Source organism: Podarcis erhardii (assembly GCF_964252035.2).
Source record: "Podarcis erhardii genome assembly, chromosome: 3".
In the NCBI taxonomy this organism is placed as follows: Eukaryota; Metazoa; Chordata; class Lepidosauria; order Squamata; family Lacertidae; genus Podarcis; species Podarcis erhardii.
Genome location: NC_138507.1, coordinates 91,320,030 through 91,340,842, shown reverse-complemented (window position 1 = coordinate 91,340,842; position 20,813 = coordinate 91,320,030). Strand labels below are relative to the sequence as shown.

At 40.9% G+C, this 20,813-nt stretch overlaps 1 protein-coding gene across 4 annotated transcripts in view; it reads left to right on the top strand.

The window, feature by feature from the left end:
- The window catches only part of CAPN13 (calpain 13), an 89,435-nt gene that overhangs the window by 67,118 nt on the left and 1,504 nt on the right, over positions 1–20,813 (top strand). For 2 of the 4 annotated variants that reach the window (XM_081854169.1, XM_081854170.1), the window contains 7 exons: positions 4,925–4,987; positions 7,132–7,189; positions 7,929–8,002; positions 10,949–11,017; positions 11,807–11,885; positions 14,661–14,777; positions 18,420–18,475. In XM_081854169.1, coding sequence (XP_081710295.1) covers positions 4,925–4,987; positions 7,132–7,189; positions 7,929–8,002; positions 10,949–11,017; positions 11,807–11,885; positions 14,661–14,777; positions 18,420–18,475 — 516 coding nt within the window. The other 2 variants (XR_014154411.1, XR_014154412.1) reach the window with 2 other exon arrangements.

The window sequence follows — 20,813 nt, the reverse complement described above, 5'->3', positions numbered from 1 at the left end:
AAATTAAATGGCAGGGACAAAACTTAATTATAGTAGGACTATACGCTCCAAACGATAATAAATCTGAGTTTTATAAAACCGTGGAAGAAAAGCTAGCGGAATATGTAGATCAAAAAATGATTATACTCGGGGATATGAATGGGGTGGTCTCACTAGAAATGGACAGACTCAGAGATGGGGGGGGTAAGGAAGGGAAGCTGCCCAGAACCTTTTTCTCATTGGTTAAAAACTGTAATCTAATAGATGCCTGGAGACTTAGACATCCGCTGGAAAAGCAATTTACGTACCACTCTGAGCCTAACCAATCACTGTCCCGAATAGATCAGATCTGGGTCTCGAACGAATTAACACCAAGAATTATACGAGTAGAGATTCAGGCCAAAACAATATCTGATCACAACCCAATAAAGATGGAACTGAAAGGTCTGGAAGAAGGTACTTTTAGATGGAGATTGAAGGATTATCTCTTAGATGACCAAGATATAGTTGAAAAAGCGCAGAAAAGGATGAAAGAATTCTTTAAGGATAATATGAATAAAGGCACCAAAACTAAGGTGGTGTGGGACGCGGGTAAGGCAGTGATGCGGGGCTTTTTTATTCAGCAGAATGCCATTAAAAATAAAGGAAGAGATAAAGGGAAAAAGGATATTCTGAGACAGATAACGGACCTGGAGGGGAAATTAGTTAAAAAACCTAACAATAAGAGAATAAAAGAAAATATTAAAGTACTGCAAGCCCAGTACGCAACAATAATAAATAGGGAAGTAGAATGGAACATAAAAAAACTAAGACAAAGAACGTTTGAGTTTGCGAATAAGTCAGGGAAGCTTTTGGCATGGCAAACCAAGAAAAGAAAGGAACAAAGCACAATAAATAAAATTGTAGCGAACGGAGAAGAAATAACTAACCCCAAGGAAATAAGGAAAGGTTTTCTGGATTATTATAGAGGATTATACAAAAATAGAGAGAGATTTAACCAGAGAAAAATAGAAAGATTCTTGAAAGATAAACAGGTTCAGAAGATTCCAATAGAGAAAAAAGAGCAATTAAACACCCCAATAGAGACAGAAGAAATAAAATCAGCAATTAAAGATTTAAAAAGAGGGAAAGCTCCGGGCCCAGATGGCTTCACGGCAAGTTACTATAAAGAAATGGAAAATACTGTACTGGCACCACTGAGAGAAGTAATGAATAATATTTTGAAAGAAAAAGAAATACCAGATACTTGGAAGGATGCCTTCATTACTTTAATCCCAAAACAAGACTCAGATCTGTTGCAAGTTAAGAACTACAGGCCGATCTCGCTGTTAAATGTCGATTATAAAATTTTCGCAGGAATATTGGCAAGTAGAGTTAAAAACATATGGCTAGAATATATCCATGGAGACCAGGCGGGCTTTCTGCCTGGCAGGCAAATGAGAGATAATATTAGAAATATAATAAATTCCATAGAATACTTGTCTGCCAGGTATGATAAGCAAGCCATAATGATGTTCGTGGATGCAGAGAAAGCATTCGATAATATAGTTTGGGACTTTTTACTAAAACAGTTAGAATATATGGAGGTTGGTACGAACTTCTTCAACGGAATAAAGGCAATCTATACGGAGCAAAAGGCCAAATTAATTATAAACAACGTGGTGTCAGAAGAAATAACGGTAGAAAAGGGTACAAGACAAGGCTGCCCACTCTCCCCGTTGCTATTTATAATAGTACTGGAAGTACTCCTGAACTCAATAAGACAAAATAAGAAAATAAAAGGGATTAGAATCGGTGAAAATGAATATAAAGTTAAAGCATTCGCAGACGATTTAGTAATAACAACAGAAGACCCGCTGAACTCAATAAAAGAGATACTGGAAGAACTGGAACAATTTGGTAAGGTGGCTGGTTTTAAGTTAAACAAAAGGAAGACTAAAATAATGGTGAAGAATTTAGATTCGAAGGCAATCGAGGAATTACAACAACAAACAGAAATAGAAGTGGCCAAAAAGGTAAAATATCTAGGGATATGGATAACCCCGAAAAATATAGACCTATTTAAGAATAACTATGAGCAGGTATGGAAAGAGATAAAAAAGGACTTGGAGAGGTGGGGGAAGCTGAGATTGTCATTCTGGGGTAGGATAGCCTTAATTAAGATGAACGTTCTCCCGAGAATGTTATTTCTGTTCCAGAACTTACCGATAATCAAGGGCACTAAGATATTCAAAGAGTGGCAAAGAGGAATCTCAAAATATGTCTGGCAGGGCAAAAAACCAAGGATTAAGTTTAAATTGTTAACAGAAGCTAAAGAAAGAGGGGGATTCGCCCTGCCAGATCTGAAGTTATACTATGAGGCAGCGTGCCTCTGCTGGGTGAAAACATGGATAAAATTGGAAAATAAGGAACTATTAGACCTGGAGGGGTTCGACAATAGAGCAGGATGGCACGCGTACTTATGGCAGGGGAAGAGGAAGCACAAGGGTTTCGCAACACATATTTTTAAAGGCCCTCTATTGGAAGTTTGGGAGAGGAATAGATTTTTATTAGAACCTAAAGTACCACACTGGCTATCCCCATTGGAAGTTATGAGCGTGAAAAAAGTAAACATGAGAGGTGACTGGATAACTTATGAACAATTGTTAACAAAAGTAGGGGGGACATGGAAATTGAAACCATATGACCAGGTTAAAGGAAAAGTCTATGATTGGTTACACTATTTCCAAATAAACGAAATGTTTAGACAAGACGTTAAAGAGAGAGGATACGCGGATAAAGAATCTAAATTCCAGACTGAAATAATAAACAATGATTACAAAATTCTTTCTAAAACGTATAATATGCTATTAGAGTATAACCTGATAGATGAGGAAGTGAAGTCTGTGATGATTCATTGGGCAAGGGACATCGGCCATAATATATATTATGAAGAATGGGAGAAACTCTGGAAAAAAAACCTTAAATTTACAGCTTGCATAACGTTAAAAGAGAACCTCATGAAGATGTTTTACCGTTGGTATATAACACCTGCAAAATTAGCAAAAATATATAAAACTTGTAATAAATGCTGGAAATGCAGGGAAAAAGAGGGATCCTTCTTCCATATGTGGTGGGACTGCAGAAAGGTCAAAGGCTTTTGGGAAAGTGTATATAATGAAATGAAAAGTATATTAAGATATAACTTTGGGAAAAAGCCGGAGGCTTTTCTGTTAGGCCTAGCAGGAAGTGATATAAAGAACAATGACAGTAAATTCTTCCAATATGCAACAACGGCTGCAAGGGTCTTATTGGCTCAAAATTGGAAACAACAGAACATACCGACGCTTGAGGAATGGAGAGCAAAACTACTAGAATACGCGGAGATGGACAGATTGACGGGGAAAATTAGATATTTAAAAGACCAAAGGTTCATTGAGGACTGGGGGAAATTTGTGGAATATCTGGAAAATGTAAGTGAAGGTCAGATAACGCTAGTTGGGTTTAAAAAAGCTCTGTGAAAAGGTTGGAATATTGTCTAAAGAGAAAAAGAAGGAAAGAGAAAATAATGTCAATATAAGCTAGGATTTGTGTGAATTTGTTAAATTAGGGTATGGATGATTTCAGGGGAAGCTGAAGGAAGTCTTATAGAAAGAAATCTGTGACAACAAGGTGTAAACTGTTTTATTTTCTTGTTTGTTATGATTTAAAAACAATAAAAATTATGCGAGAAGGAAGTCCTCAGCCATCCCCATGGCCTGGCTTCAAAGCCTCTTATACCCCCATTTTATGAGCACAATGGGGAGGAAGGGGAACCTACACAACATGGTACCCACACAACTGCTTGGCAGGATGGCTGCAGAGAACATACAGTCCTTCTAGGATGAGGGTTCAGGACAACCCGAGGAAGGGGAAAGACTCTTCTGCCCAGGGCATGCAGCAAGGGAAACAAAAAAACACATTGGTGGCAGCAGCCTCCAGTGGCTTGCTGGCCTTGCCATTGTGGTGCCCTGCAGACGCTTTGGACTACAATTCCCATCAGCCTTATCCAGTATGGCCAAAGGGAGTTGTGGTCCAAAATGTCTGAAAGATACTAGATTGGTGAAGGCTGGCACAGGCTGGGAAGCAGGAGTGTTCCATTGTTGATGGGGGCATGGCCTTGAAGGGGCACAGGATATAGCATAAGTATGCCCCTCCCCTGTACCACCCATAAAATGCCCCAATCTGTGCTGAGTCAATATGCCAGTGAGGTGTTGAACTGGTGTCGTGTGTGTGTGTGTGTGTGTGTGTGTGTGTGGTAACAGCATGTCTCGTGCTCCACAGGCATGTCAGGGCTTCCATCAAACGCTACAGCCCCTCAGCCAGTGGAAAGCATTCTGCCCTAAGTCTACCAGCTTTGATAGTTCCCAATCTTATCCTTTTTGTCTCATTTTGTCTTTTGTTTTGCTCCATAAACCTGGCACATTCTGCCAGTGAAAGACTGCCAATTGTAGTCATCCTTGGGGCTTTCGTTTCTGAAGCCTTGCTGTTGCGCAAAACCTTAATAAAATAACACCAATTTCTCTTTCTCTGCTCCCTGTCTGATTAATACTACAGAGCAACCTTCTCTGTCCTCTGCCCACGCCAGAGCTTGCACATGCAAATTATTTGTGGTTAATCTGAGTTTAGATATAGGAGGGATGAGGTTTACATTTGCCAGAATTAACATGGGGCCACAGGGGGGAATTTAGTGAATTCAGATAATAAAGGAGGGATAATTGACAATCCGAGAACAGAGTTCTGTTGTATCACATTTCTTCCCGCTTTCGTACTTTTGAGGAGGTGACTGAATCTCCTTTTGTGCAAATGTTGCTAACTCTAAATTGCCTGAAACATCTGTGGGTCGTTTGAATAAAAATAAGATGCTGTCTCATGCCGACTGATTTTTGTGACTGATTTTGTACGCACACACTTCCCTTTGATCCAGGTTGTGCCCAAGTGGAATCAAGACAACTCCTATGAAAACATCTTCCTAAGATATGCTAATCAGGTACGTTGAATGGGGAAGGGGAAAAAATTGTCTGCATCAACATGGCATGTAGAATTGGGAAATAAAAGTCTCCCGTCTTGCTCTTTATTCAGCTTTAGCAAATGCAGATCTCAGGTGGGTTTCTCAAAACTCTATTGATTTGCCAGCTGCTGTAACAAATAGGGCAAGGAACCCGGCTAAAACATAATAGATAGCTGGGGGCTGATTGCTTGAGGGGAGAAAGGTGTTCCTTAAACAAGCAATTAGCAGTAACCCTTGGCTACAAATATATGTGGGTATGTATATCATATTTTATTGTGATCAGAATTACTTCCAGTTTGCACTTGCTGCGTTTGGAAAGCAGACATCAGTCAATGTTTGGGTAATTGATTCCCATTCTTTCTGAGCTGAGCTGCATGTGTTCACAGGAGATGCTCTTAATGGCTTAATAAACTGTTATAAAGGACTCCTTGACTTAGTCAAGAGAAAAATTTGCTGCCAAAAGCCTCTGCACAATAGACCTCTCACAGCTAATAGTTATATCAATGCATAAAAGGTGAAAATGACACTGCCTGCTGAGAATAATGCGCAAGGTTTGTCTCCGGGAGCAGCGAGGGCAACGAAGGAAGTTTCTCCATGGTTCGTGAGTCAAGCAACTCCAAGCTGCAGGGGCAATAGGCCAGATTCTCAGCTCTTTTTACGCCATGGTGTTATGGCAGCATTGCAAAGGCACAACTCCATGCAATCTCATCTGCGGATACCAAAAGAACAGTGCAAAGCATTATATTTTCTTAGAACAGGGATGGAGAACCTGCGGCCTCTCATAGCTTGTATTGATCTCTCAGTGTCCCAGTATGGCCAATATTATTTACTTTGTATTATTTATTAGATTTCTATACCGTCCTTTGTCGAAAGATCTCAGGGCAGTCCACAAGATAAATAGGGTATAGGCAAATGGGAGTTGTAGTCCAATGAACATCTTGATCTCCACAACCCCAGAAGCTGCCTGCAGCTAATGCAAAATGTGACAGCTCAATTGTTCTCTTTGGACTGGTATATTACCATCGTATTACGGCACTTCTGAAAAGAATTTCATTGGTATCCCATTAGTTACTGGACTAGGTTCAAGTTGCTGGTATTGGTGTACAAAGCCCTATACAGCTTAGGGTTAGGACACCTAAAAGATTGCTTCATTCCCTACATTCTGCAAGGGAGTACATCCTGCAGAGACCATCCTACACAATACTGGAATCAGACCCTTAGTGTGCTGGCAACCAACCCTTTGGAACTCTTTCCTGTTGTATATCAGACAGGCAAGTGCCTTCTCTCTTGACTTTGGGGCACTTGCCATTTCTCTTTCAAGAAACCTAAAACATTGAAAATATTTGGTATCTGTTTTGGATTTGAATCCATTTTGTGTATGTGCTGTTGTTTAAAATTTACAGATAGGTAGCCGTGTTGGTCTGCCATGGTCAAAACAAAATAAAAAAATTCCTTCCAGTAGCACCTTAAAGACCAACTGAGTTAGTTCTAGGTATGAGCTTTCGTGTGCATGCACACTTCTTCAGATACACTTCTTCTACACAGATAAAGACCAACTGAGTTAGTTCTAGGTATGAGCTTTCGTGTGCATGCACACTTCTTCAGATACACTTCTTCTACACAGATACATTCTTCAGTGTATCTGAAGAAGTGTGCATGCACACGAAAGCTCATACCTAGAACTAACTCAGTTGGTCTTTAAGGTGCTACTGGAAGGAATTTTTTTATTTTGTTTAAAATTTGTTTTTTATAAATGCAACTGTTTTAAATAGGTTGTTCTATTGTAACTTGCTTTCATGGGATGCCTCCTGGGAAGTCATTCATAAATGAAATAAATAATAAGAATACTTCCCACCTCCACCCCACCTCCCACCCCAATTCTCAGAAGCTGCTGGGAATTACATAAGAATAAAAATTAAAGCAGAATCAAGCCATTTTTGGTAGAGGTAATGTAAGTGCTCAGCGGCCTTGGGAATGAAGAATCACTACCAAGAATGGGTCAGGTTGCCCAGAAAAACCTCTCAATTCTATATCTATGAAGAAACAGTTTGTTGTTGTTGTTGTTTTAAAAAATATACAACTTTTGTAACATTTGTAAGCCCTTCTCATGTGTTCTTTATTAGGCCTCCTACTTGGATGCCTCACAGCTGCAAGGAATTCTGAATGAAATAGTCCAGAAAGGTAAAGTTCATTGCTGGTAGCCAACTAATTTCTTCAAGTTCTTTTTTCTTCTGTCTTGTATCCTGAAGAGTTGCTAAAACACATACAAAAAAGGGACATATTTTGAATGTGCAGGAATGTGAATGTGCATATTTTGAAGTCGCATTCAAATCGTCGCATTCAGGCATTAGTTTGTAATTGGGTTAAAAACTGTGGTGTCAAATGTGCATAGTGTAGGATAACTTGCAAACATTCTCCGTTTGGAGGGAGAAGGAGGCCTTTGGAGAGGCAGTAGTCCAAACACACTTGTTCTTCGATCAACCTTTTCTTTTTCTTTTTTACACACAGGAATAACCATAGACACATAATTTTCTTAACAAACGATAAAACATAAATTGGTCTTAACACTAAAGACCCAATCTCACTTCTATCCCATATTTCAATTTCATATTACTTATTGCCAATACACACTTTTATCATAATTAAACTTTTTCTTAATTCTTATATATTCTTTGCAACTATTACTGAAGTTCCTCGAATGCTGCAACAGAGTTTAAATCAACCTTAAACACTCCAAGGCCCAGTCCTTTTCCAATTGCCTCTCTGGTATATTTTGCAAAATGTGACTTGTGAAACAGCATGCAGTAGTGGGACTTTGACTCCAAATTCCACGGGTTACAAGTGCACCGTTTCATGCCTGCCTCCTCCCCTAACCTCCTTATTCTTTGTCCCTGTTGCTTTCTGATTTATCCGTTTATAGATCTAATGGCCAGTCGGGGAAGCGGAGATGGATTCAGCTTCGATTCGTGCAGGAGCCTTTTAGCTCTGATGGATGTATCTTTTCAACAAATGCAATAAACCTTCCTTACGCTGCCCTTCCCTGCTTTGAGTTATGGCTGTGCTTCCCACTGCAGGAGCCCCGCAAGTAAATATTTGCCATGAGATCTGCCCACTGCATATGCAGGGAATCTATAAGTGGCCAAACTCTTCCCTCTAAGGTCCCCTTTTTGATTAAATGTCAGGTAGGAAAGACAAGATCAAAACAACCCTCTCCTGAAACACCTGAAATGTTGCCTACTTCTGTAAATCACTTCCTATCAGGACCTAGATACAGTCCAATCTTCCATCCAAGAGGACTTTATGTTGCGTAGAAAAGCCTAACTATCTGACTACATTTCATGCCCAGACTTGTTCCGATGTCTAGGAGAAAGGGAAGGCAAATGTGATAGAATTTATGCTCACGCCAAAGATCCCTTTTGTTCTACATTTCCAATGTTGTCTTGTTAACAGTAAAATCGCTGCGTGAACTATCTAAATAGAAGACGCAGGTAACACAGGATGAATAATAGCTATAGTTCACCAGATTGTCAATACCATCACAACCATCCCCTGAAAAACCAAACAAAAAACTGTGAAGCGTGTTTCTCTTTAACATTTGCCTGACTTTGAATAAGTTGCCTATTAGAACTGGTCACCATAGCTGCCTATTTCCTTTTGGGGCGAGGAGTATGCAATAAAGCACATTGTTAATCTAGTGTGGGCTCTCACAGCCAAAGTACCAGTTCAAATATCAGGTACGACAGCCCTTTCCAGACTGCTGCATTTCTACGTATGAATCAGAAGAAGGGAGCTTGCATGCTTGAACATTCTCCCACGTTAAAAAAAAGCAACAACCTGCAAATGGAAAGCAAACATGCCAGACAGAATCTAGCCCAGTCTTTTCCTGATGTGCTAGATTTCTGAGTGCAGTGAAGAATTCATCATACTTTTGGTGTGCATTTCTTCTAATAAGCACATTTTCCCCATATTTGCCTAATATATTGCAATTTTGTATATGTATTTTTGTATTCATTTTTCGGTTGGAGAACTGCATTGCAAAATTTGGACAGGTGTGCATTCCAAAGGAAGGGCAAAATTCAATTCACATATTGTTTTGAGAAGTGCTAATTAGATACTTTTGCATTAAGATGCAAGTGGGACCAAATTTCTCCTCCATCCCTAGACAATGATGAAAGTCTTTTCTGTGGAACCTGAGAGGGGTTTGAGGGGAGAGAAATCCAAATAATCAAGGGACTGTGCCCCTTTTGTGTTTCTAAATTTGTGGTTTTCAATTTCCCATTTCTATCTCTTGGGGTATGGCAAGGCCCAAAGGGCATTAATGCAGTGTTTGAAAGATGTTCTGTTCCAAAGTAATTGCGACAATTATTTATTTCTGTAAATCATTTTTAATATTCCACTATCTTTCATGTCCAGATCCCTGAATATTTTGAACACTTGATGCATAGAGAACTAAAGATTGCCTTTAAACCAACTTGTTTGAATCTGTCTCCCCTGATAGACCAGACTTGGAATGCTAAGGTCTGTTTATGTATTTAATTAGCAGTGGGAGATCTTACACATTTTTAAATGGAGTGTGGAATATATATGGAGATACAAGCTAAATACATGTCCCCATTATTGTTAAAATTTAGAAGGAGATTCAACCATAGGAAATGAATGTATTTACTGCCTAAGCAAAGCAGGTGTTTCACATTCAGGTGGCAAAAATTATTGTAGCAACTTTTTTTAAAAAAGAATTGCTTGTGCTAGATTTTGTCAGCAAAAACAATACAGAATCTTGTGGCACCTTAAAGACTAACACACGTAATCTGGTATAAGCTTTTGTGGAACACATTCTACCACATCAGTTACATGAAGTTTTATCCTGAGTTATAGGGTAGTATACATGATTTGAGGGATTGCAAAAGGTGAATCCAGAATAGTCTCTGTGCAAAATAATAGACAAAAGAATTGACACCATCTGACTTCAGAAATGACAATATTCCAAAGCAAATCGGGGAACAAAGGCTTCTACAATATTTTGTAAGTTACTCTAAAGTGGCCATTCTGAAGCAATGGAACCTCAAACTTCAAATGAAATCATCATGTGAATTACAGTGAATCATATATGTGAATTGGCTTACCAATGCCAGGATACCTGTGTCATCAAAAACTGTTTTGTGAACTACCACAAAATTTAGGTACAGCGGTACCTCGGTTTAAGAACAGTTCTGTTTATGAACGATTTGGTTTATGAACTCCGCAAAACCAGAAGTAGTGTCCCTCAGTCTAAGAACAGAATCCGAACGGTGGAAGGGCACCAGTGGCGGGAGGTCTCATTAGGGAAAGCGCGTCTTAGTTTAAGAACGGTTTTGGTTTAAGAACAGACTTCAGAAATGGATTAAGCTTGTAAACCGAGGTACCACTGTATTTTTCTGCATTTGTTTTCCCCCTAGCCTCAATTTTTACACCCTGCAAAGAATAAAACATTAGAGTATATACCTATAACTCAGGATAGCACTTTATACATCGGATGAAGTGGGACTGTAGTTTCTTAGTCTTTGAGGTTTTTGAAATTTAATGGATCTTAGTAATGATGTACTTGTGACATTTCTCAGCAGCCTGCAAATGCAAATTGAGCATGTCAGACAGGTTCTAATACTGCTTTTTCCTGATGTGTCCTATGTCTGTGTGCAGGGAGGATTTCTTATTTTTTAATATAGGAAACTCTCAAATATGCCACCACTACCCCATCTGTCATCTGATTTGGGACGATTCCGAAAGTGCACTACAGCACCATTATTTCTGCTCAAGTCAGGCAAGACGTAAAGCTTAGAGAGGCAAATCATAGATACTAATGTTTTGATCGTTTCCCCACTCTGGGCCACCAGCCAGTGCACAAGTTGATCTGTTAACATGCAACACAATCAAAATGTATTTAAAACTTGACCACATCTACAGGCCAGTAATAATGGAAGACTCACGCTGCAAGAGTTTGAAAAGCTTTGGCGAAATCTCTATAAGTATAAGGTATGACTGAACTGTATGAATCCAAACTCTCAGCTGCTTCCCTGTTCTTTCTTCTGTCCTTTTCCTGTTTTCTTCCTTTTTGTACTTTTTAAATAGTTAATGATCTCATTTTCCCAAGAAGAGAGGTTTTTACCCTATAATAACGCGAAAGCATCACTGCACTGTGCCACGCTGTTCTAAATGGATTTATAAACAATTTTTGTAGTTCTGACCTTATCAAACTTTACATACAACTGAGTTGCTTCTAGTACTGAACTTCACTTATGCCCAAACCACTTATGTACTGTTGGGTTTCTTTTATTTTTTAAAATGCCCAAATCACTATGTGTAATATACAAAATTATTTTATAAAACAACACCACACATTTATAAAAGAGCCAAGGTCCATGTTGTACTATATTTGTGCAACATAGTTTATATTAGTATATACGAGCATTTTGTATGTATCTGTTTATGTGCCGGTTACGCTTGTGAACTTTGTATATGCCTATAGAATCTGTGTATAATGCATACATGTGTAATATTATAGATAAGATATTGTGTGTAATAATGGATATAATATGTGAGACTTTCTCATAGCTTTAACTGAAGAGGGGCAGGTGGAAACTCACATCTGATAAGGATTAAGAAATGAGATGGGAATTGGGGCGGGGGGACCCTATGTGTATAAGCTCAACATCAAGATTTTCAGAAAATTTCATCCCTAGCTATGATAATTCATATGGCAGTGACTGAATCGATATGCTAGCCATGTCCTAAAATATTATCTTGGGTTTAAATATTCTCCAGGACATTTTTGAAAGAGAAGATGAAAATAATTCTGGATTCCTATATATTTCCAATTTGAGAAGAGTAACAGAGCAAGAAGGTATGCTGACAAATTCTGAATGTATTTTCAGTTAAGGCCAATTTAAGTTTTGAAATCTGATACATCTTTGTGGAAACGTTTCTGAAACAGAAATATAGCCAGTGAAGCTTTTCTCCTGATATGGAGATTAGGAATGGAAAAAGTTTCACCTACTAAATTGGGGGGGGGGGTGTCAGGTTGCCGTGACAGGTGTAGTTCATTTATTTATTTATTTTAAAATAGCAAACAAACCCTGGTCACAAGCCCTGGAAGAGACAAGAATGGGGAAGATAGGCTAGAGACCTTACTATCACGAATTCCAATTCTGGCGTCTTCTGCAGAATGTTGAAGATTGTTTCTTTCATGAAGTCAGAATCCACTGAGTTCGCAATGACATCTGCTGAACAATCCTGGAATTGCAACCAAGCCTCCAACCTTAACCCTTAGCTTCCCCAGTTCCTGATGTTTTTCAGCAGAGTCCTTTGGTGGGTAGATTTATATGTGCCAGGGTTTCCAGATGTCCCCGTTTCCCGGGGACAGTCCCTGGATTTGCGAATAAGTCCCCGGACAAATTCCATCCCCGGAATGTCCCCAGATTTCATCTAATGTCCCCGGGAAATGCAGCAGCGGCAGTCTCAGCAGCCTGGAGCTGTTGGCTCTGGCTGGCTTCAGGAGATGCTCGGAAGTTCCCATATGATGGTGGTGCAGGGGCTGTAAGATGCAGCTTCTGGGCTACCTCCACCTTCCCTGACCCCAGCAACTAAGCTGTGAAGGGAGGCTTCACGCTGCCTATCAGAGCTTGCATGCAAGCAGAAGGGGGCAGGGATCTCTCAGTTAAGCAACAGGAAACCTCCCTTCCCAGCTGAGGGATCCCTGCCCCCTCCTGTTTGCACACAAGTAGGAATGGGATTGGGGCTGCTCCGATGGGAAGGGAGGCATTGTGCTGCCTGAGAGATTCCTGCCCCCTCCTGCTTGCACGCAAGTAGCAGTTGGGATGGGGCTGCTCCGAAAGGCAGTGTGAAGCCTCGCTTCCCAGCTGAGGGATCCCCGCCCTCTCCTGCTTGCACACAAGTAGGAATGGGATTGGGGCTGCTCTGATGGGAAGGGAGGCATTGCGCTGCCCGAGCCTTGCTGCCGCTGCCGCTGCCGCTGCCGCTCTCAGCCCTCCTCCGCCTTCCATGCCTGACCCACCGCGTACCGCTTCCCCACCACCACCAAAGAACCAACAAGTCGGGCTGCCCAGGCTCATGGAGAAAGGAGATAGAAGCATGGGAGGAAGGGGAAACGTGGCGGTTGAGGTCAAGGCGGCAGCTGCCCCTCTGCTACTGCAGCATCAACGTCCCGAACATAGTACAGTGGTACCTCGGGTTAAGTGCTTAATTCTTTCCGGAGGTCCGTTCTTAACCTGAAACTGTTCTTAACCTGAAGCACCACTTTAGCTAATGGGGCCTCCCGCTGCCGCCACGCCATCTGCACACGATTTCTGTTCTCATCCTGAAGCAAAGTTCTTAACCTGAGATACTATTTCTGGGTTAGCGGAGTCTGTAACCTGAAGTGTATGTAACCTGAGGCATATGTAACCCAAGTTACCACTGTAATTAATTAATTAATTAAAGTGCCCCCAGTTTCATTGAAAAAAACCTGGTAACCTTAATCTATGCAATCCTTCACACTGCACAGAGGAAGCTACAATCCAATAACGCTGCCTTAGTGACGAGCATTTAGATTTTTAGATAGCTTCTTAAGCTGCATTATGCCCTTAACATGTTAATTCTTTTTCCCCTCCCCTGGGTGGGGAGTGAAGAAGAAAGTGTGATCAAATGACAGATGCAGACTTAAGTGAGATTGCTCAGAAGGAGAAAGGAGAGGAGAGGAGAGGAGAGGGGGAGTTAGGTGGCCTCTAGAGACTGCTATGATTCCTGGTGCGCAATTGGAGTGGGGGCAGATGCTCTCAATGCTGCTATCTGGAATTTATCACTATTGTGCCGCATAAAGGAAAGTGCGAGGAAGGTATGGTGATAATAAAGGCAATAAAGTGTAACACAGGGAGGAAAATTGCATGCTGTGCAGTCCTTGAAGGCAAACAGCAAACAGTACAGGCACTGAACAGAAGAAAGGGAGGCGTGTGTGTCTTTGTAAGTAGTATGAATATAAATATGGCAAAGTCAGCTTCTTTTGCCCCAAGAGCAGAATTCGGGGGAAAGCATAGCCCTCTTTAAGGTGTGCGGCTTCTTCCTGTACTTTACAAGTCAGTAGATTCTAGATTCCTTTGAAGAGGTTCCTTCAACCCTATAAACCCTATAAATCCTGCATCTAATTACTGATATGCCGAAGTCAAATGAATTGCAAACATTTGTTTCCGGACCAAGGATTATATCATTCATTTCTCTCTCTTCCCCTTTGCCTTCTAAGCAGACAGGAGAGAAAATACTAAGCTGCAGTTTAGCACCCCAGGGATTCCTGTTGCCATTGTGAGCCCTCCTAAGGTCCTGTTCCTTCAGCCAGGGACCCACCTAAGGCTGCATCCTATTCCTGGTTACCTGGAAATCAGTGAGGCAGAGAAGACATTCCTGCAAGTGTGCTGTAAAGCTGTGACTCTTGTTCACCCACACAATGCTCTTTCCAGATTCTGGGCTGTTTTATAAACTTTGTTCTTATATATATATAAAGGAAGTGGCCCTGATTGGAATGTTTGAGGAAGTCGACAACACTCCATTGGTGAACATTACTGGACAATGTTTCCTTTTTAAATATATTATAATCTCTTCCTTTGCCTACTCCTGTTGCTGTTTGCAGGTCTGTTCATCGATGACACAACCCTCCAGCTGATGACCGTGCGATACGGTGACTCCTTGATGAGGATAAACTTTCCTGATTTTGTGTGCTGCATGGTTCGTCTTGAGACCATGGCAAGTAAGTTACACACAACGGATGTTCGCAAAAACATTTCCTTAGTTGCTAATACGTTTTAAGGATTTTCACTTGATGCGGTAGTTTGGCACCCATTGTTGGAGAAGTGACTCACTGACTGAATGTTCTGAGGATCAGAAAATGCACTTTGGCCTATAGGCTTCCACAGTCTCTGGCCATCAGTCATGCTGCCTGGGGCTGAGGGCAGGTGGAGTCCAACAATAATTGGAATGTAGATTTAAACAGAGCGATGACACAAAATATTATTGTTGTAAAATAGAGCATAATTCAAGCAATGGAATACTCCATCCAATCCAACTCCATTCCCTAAAACATGTTGTGAAGTATAAGCTCTTCTTATTTGTGTGAACGTGTGTGTGTTTTGAGGAACTGCCTCACGGTGTGTTGGTTTGCCTGCCTGCCTGCCTGCCTGCAATAGACAGGCAAAGCACCTGAATGTCTGACTTCAAATTAGCTATTTCTATTATTTTATTTATTTTTAAAGTAGGAATAAATCCAAGGATGGAAACATCCAATGCAGAGAATGACCTTCACACATTTGTTTTCTAGCTTTGACCCAGCTCTAGGCATGCATAAACAATATGTTAAGTGTGACATTTGTGTAAGGATGTTGATGAGATGTGCATTTGATTGCACATCCAGTTCAAAGGGACACAGCACAAATGAATGCACATCTGAAAAGCGCATCTGTCATATGCCAACAATTTCAAATAAAGGAAGTATCATGTATGCCTTCTTATACACCTGGAGCTTCTTAGCTCCTTTCCTTCCTTCTCTTCCAACAAAGAGGCAAAATAAGGGGAGATGGTGACATGAAGACATATGAAAGCTGCACGAAGACCTATATTAAAAGGTTCTCTTAGTCTGAAGTGTGAGGTTGGAAGGTGCCTAGGGAAATTCACATGGACAATTTGCATATTGCTAAAGAAACAAGCCACTGTCTGGAAAGCGGCTTGTCTCTCTGGAAAGGGAACATGCAGGAGCAAAGCAAATGCTCAAGCTGTGTGAGTGATCTTTGCCGTTGACTGGATTTTACCAGATACCTCTGGAAATCCAATGAGAAAAATCTCCAAGCTTGATTGGCAGAAACATTTAAAAATAAGAAATCAAACTGCAGGACACTGTTCATTTTCTTTTAAAAAGTTTTATTAAAACTTTTCACATTGCAATTAACCCCCCCCCGAATCTAAGCAAAAAACAGTAGAAAAGAGAAAAGAAGAAAAGAAAAGTACTTGAAGAGTACAGGGTCCTCTCTTACAGATATAGCCTAACTTTTATCCCATACAGAGAAAGATGCACCCTCTCATCTCTCACCTGGGAACATTTGCCTCTTCCCTCAGCCTCTCACTCTGGGAGATTTCCCCTTCCCTGCCAGGACACAGGACATTTCCAAGATAGAAGATGCTAAAATTTAATACAATCCCAACTTAAATTATACACGTTTGATAAAAGCATCTTGCATTGTCGGTGGAGGAATAAAACATAACTTCTTTAAAAGTTATTGGAAGAGAAATCACAAGTCCAAGTATAAGAACCTGTGGGGGGTTGTGGTTGGGGGGAAATCCACTGATAATCTTTCTATTTTTATTTTACTGAAAGTTTAAAAACATATTATGCATTTCTTCAAACACCTGAAAGCGCTGCCAGTGGGATTTACTCAGGAGATGATTACTGATAAATGGAAATAAAGGGCAGCACATCGATAATACGAATTGATGACAGATAGTTAAATAAATACAGTGGTGCCCCGCAAGACGAACGCCTCGTAAGACGGAAAACCCGCTAGACGAAAGGGTTTTCTGTTTTGGAGGCGCTTCGCAAAACGAATTTCCCTATGGGCTTGCTTCGCAAGACGAAAATGTCTTGCGAGTTCCTGCGGGGTTTTTTCCCTCCCCCCCCCTTTTCCTAAGCCCTAAGCCGCTTATCAGCTGATCTGCTAAAAGCCGCTAAACCGCTAATAGCGCTAATCCGCTAAGCTGTCAATGGGCTTGCTTCGCAAGACGAAAAAACCGCTATACGAAGAGCCTCATGGAACGAATTAATTTTGTCTTGCGAGGCACCACTGTAAATTAAGAGGCTCGTTAGACCATTACTCATTTTCCCTGGAAATCCACCGTAATAACACCTAAATCAAAAGTGTCTCCCCCTTTATAACTTGCTGTAAAATGGAGGTGGAGATTAAATCGCACTTAAGACCATAACATTAATGTACCGTTTTACTCTGAGAATACTAGGTCTCCCAAGCCTGCAGTTTAGCTAGAGGCAGCAAAGGCTGAATGTCCTTTTTTTAGTCCATCTTCCGTATCGCCTTCTAGTTCACTTTGACCATTAGAAAGCCACAAACAAGGCCAGCTGCTCCTTTTTCTACGCTCCCCACCCCCTTTCTCACAAAGGATGTTGCAAGCAGAATTTATTTCTGCAGCACTCATAAGTGGACATTACTTTACACAAAACGCTAGCAAAGATAGCATGTGGCATTCATACACAGCAGTGTTTTGTTTTTTTGAGATACTGGGTACTTTGCACAACACGCGCATTTGTCTATCTCCTTTGACACAGTGGCCCGGTTCAGACATCGGTTTAAACGATGATTTATTGAAACGAAATCAAAATCAAGCCATGGTTTCGGATCCTAGCTTTCTTCAATAAGCCATAATTTAAACTAATGACACATCCTGGTTTGGACATAACAGCAAACTCTGCTTTTTTAAAAAAACAACAACCAGGTGAATGTTTTCATTCTCCTCCTCGTGGGTGAACTTGAGAAAGGGGGAGGGGACACACACAAGCCCAATGCTGGTATGAATCCCAGTTCTGGGTAGTGAGAGTGCTGGTGCACTCTGGGTCCTGATTGTAGGCTTCTCATGGGCTTCTGGCTGCCACTGCAGGAGCAAAATGCTGGACTAGATGTGCAATTCAGTAGGCTCTTCTTATGCTTTCATGGCTTGCCAAGACTCATTTGCCACTAAACTATGATTTAGCATCATGCATGAACTTGGCCAATGTCTCTGAGAAACAGCTGTCCTCTTAGGCGGTTTCTGTTCATTTCGGTGGTGCCTGAACACACCTGTGGCTCCATTAGGGTCGGAGTCCAGGGCCCAACTCCAGGGCCCTACAGCCAGCCGCTCCCCCTCTCCCCACAAAAAGCAAGTACCTGAAGAGACAGATGGTGGAGGCAGGCATGACGGGAGCCTCCACAGCACAGCGGGCCCACCTAAATGAGAAAGAGAGAAAGAATGTCTGTGAAAGACAGGGCTGGATTAACCATTAAGCAAAATAAGCACGGACCATATGGTGTAGCTGAAAAAAAGGCTTCCACAATAACAGACTCTCCAAGTGTCCCTATTTTCCAGAGACAGTCCCGGTTTTACAGAAGCCGTCCCAGTTTCTGATTTGATCCTGGAATGTCCCACTTTTCCTTAGGACACCCTTGTTTTCATTGGAGAAATGTTGGAGGGTATGGAGTTATGCAACTGCATAACCAAGAGGCATCCCTAGATAGGCAAGTTTTTAAAATGTTTTATTATGGTTTTATATATGCTAGAAGCTACCACTTTTCCCCCCTATAGTTTTACAAACTATTCTATTTTCTTGCAAATTGAAGTTTTGTTTTGTTCTCTCTAGAGGCATTTCGCAATTTATCTGCAGATGGGAGAGGACTCTATTTCACTGAAGATCAGGCAAGTGGTGCTTAATTCCATTTTCCTCTTTTCCATTATTGTTCGTAGTAGCTTGTTTTTATCCTTGGAAACCAAATGCCTTTCCTTCTCAAATGAGATTGAAACAGGTGTATTAAAAAAAAGGGGGGGGGGAGAAAAAGAGAGAGCATGAAACACAAAACCTAAACTGGAATAGGCATTCATAGCAGATTTTGAATGCATATTTCATTGTGTCTGGAGGTATGGATTCACATTTCAGGATTTGCCAATTTAGAAAGAACTATTCATATCAGCAAGTCCATTAAATGAAGGCAAAAGGGGGCTTAGCAACAGATTTTTATTCTCTCTTCGGTACTTAATACTTCAGAATTGAGGTTTTTCAAATGCAGAACATGATGCTTTGATGAGGTTGCTCAAGAGTGGAATTCTCACTCCAAAGTAATACCTCTAGATATCTCTGTACGTTTATACTTTAAGGAACAAATGAGAGAGATTTAATGTATTTTTAATCTCTGTTGGAAGCCACCCAGAGTGGCTGGGGAAACCCAGCCACATGGGCTGGGTACAAATACTAAAATAATAAAAGAAGTAGGAGTAGAAGTAGAAGAAGAAAGATTTAAAATAAATTAAAAAATCACCATATCTGGTGAATTCAGCATTGAGGGAGAAAATTGCATTTTCAGTGTGAATGTTGCATCTTACAAGCCACCAAAGATGTTCTACAAAGACATGCCAATGCAATTCACTGTCAATAAACAAACAAAAGCCCCCAAATCTTTGACTAACGGTGGCCAGTGTGGTGGGGCAGAGTTTACCTTCCAATGCCAGCCACTGTGACTTTCCTGGATGGGGCTAGAATGGGTCAGGGTGGAAATGAGTTGAGGTTGTGTGGATGCACCAACCTCAGCACTGGATTGGCTCTGCCAGGATATTCACACAACTCCAACCTCAGCACTGCCCTGTTCTCACAGCTGGAGAGGGGAGGCTTAAACCTCACCTTAACAATCAGAAAGAAGGTCTGGCTCATTAAACAGCAAAAGATGTGTTAATCCATTTAGAACACCGTCTACTGACATTTTAGCTGTCTAAAGAATAGCGCTGAAGAATCATAAATCACACACTGTTTATTTAGATCCAGATTATTCTATAGTTCTTTATATGTGGTGGAAATATTATTTTGACATAGGTTTTGTTTATAGACTTATCTGTTTTAGTTATTGCATTACAGAGTTTTTATATTCTGGATTTTTGTTTCTTCCCATCTTTTTTACTATAAGGTTCAGCTCCATTTTTATATAATAAAATTGTATTAACACATTTATGGGCAGCACAGATACTAGTTTTTGTGTATGCATAGTCTGATTATTAAGCTTATTTAAGTCTGTTAACTTCCTTTTGTTCATTTGTTTGTTTTACGTTAAAGCTCTCCTCCTCAGCACTGATGCTAATCACATTGCCATTACTGTAATATATATTTAGGCTCACTGACCTGGTATAGCCAACTTCTAGTCTCCCCTGTGGCAGCCGGTCCAGTCCACAAGCGCATGTGATTACAGTGCTAGACGTGACTATTTTGAGTGTGGAGGAAAACCATCTCAAGCGTGGCAAGGAGGGGAAAATGTGCATCATTAAGGTTTCAATGACAGCCTCAGGAAAGTCACAGGCTATTGAACTAACGTTGGGCGCTGGCTCAGCAGTCTCTATGCCACCTGATTCAATCTACTTTCATTACTTAAGAAATGCACCATTTACTGAACTACAGTTGGGCTGTTACTTGGGAAAACGGGTTCCTGTGTGCAACTACCTGCTTCACATGTAACGTTTGGTAGGTGCTGTATACCTGCAGAGATTCACGTTGCCCCTAAATGCCCTCTTAACCTTGGCAGAGATTTATTTCCTGCAATTAACCTCAAGGGTGTTAAGAAGCACTTTGGTTCCCCTCAATCACAAAATTGTTGTTGTTTAGTCGTTTAGTTGTGTCTGACTCTTCGTGACCCCATTGACCAGAGCACGCTAGGCACTCCTGTCTTCCACTGCCTCCCGCAGTTTGGTCAAACTCATGCTGGTAGCTTCGAGAACACTATCCAACCATCTCGTCCTCTGTCGTCCCCTTCTCCTTGTGCCCTCCATCTTTCCCAACATCAGGGTCTTTTCCAGGGAGTCTTCTCTTCCCATGAGGTGGCCAAAGTATTGGAGCCTCAGCTTCACGATCTGTCCTTCCAGTGAGCACCCAGGGCTGATTTCCTTAAGAATGGATCGGTTTGATCTTCTTGCAGTCCACGGGACTAGTCATTTTTTAAAAAAAACCTTTTAATTTTCATTGATTTTTTTAATGCAACAAAATGAGCATCCAGAGCAA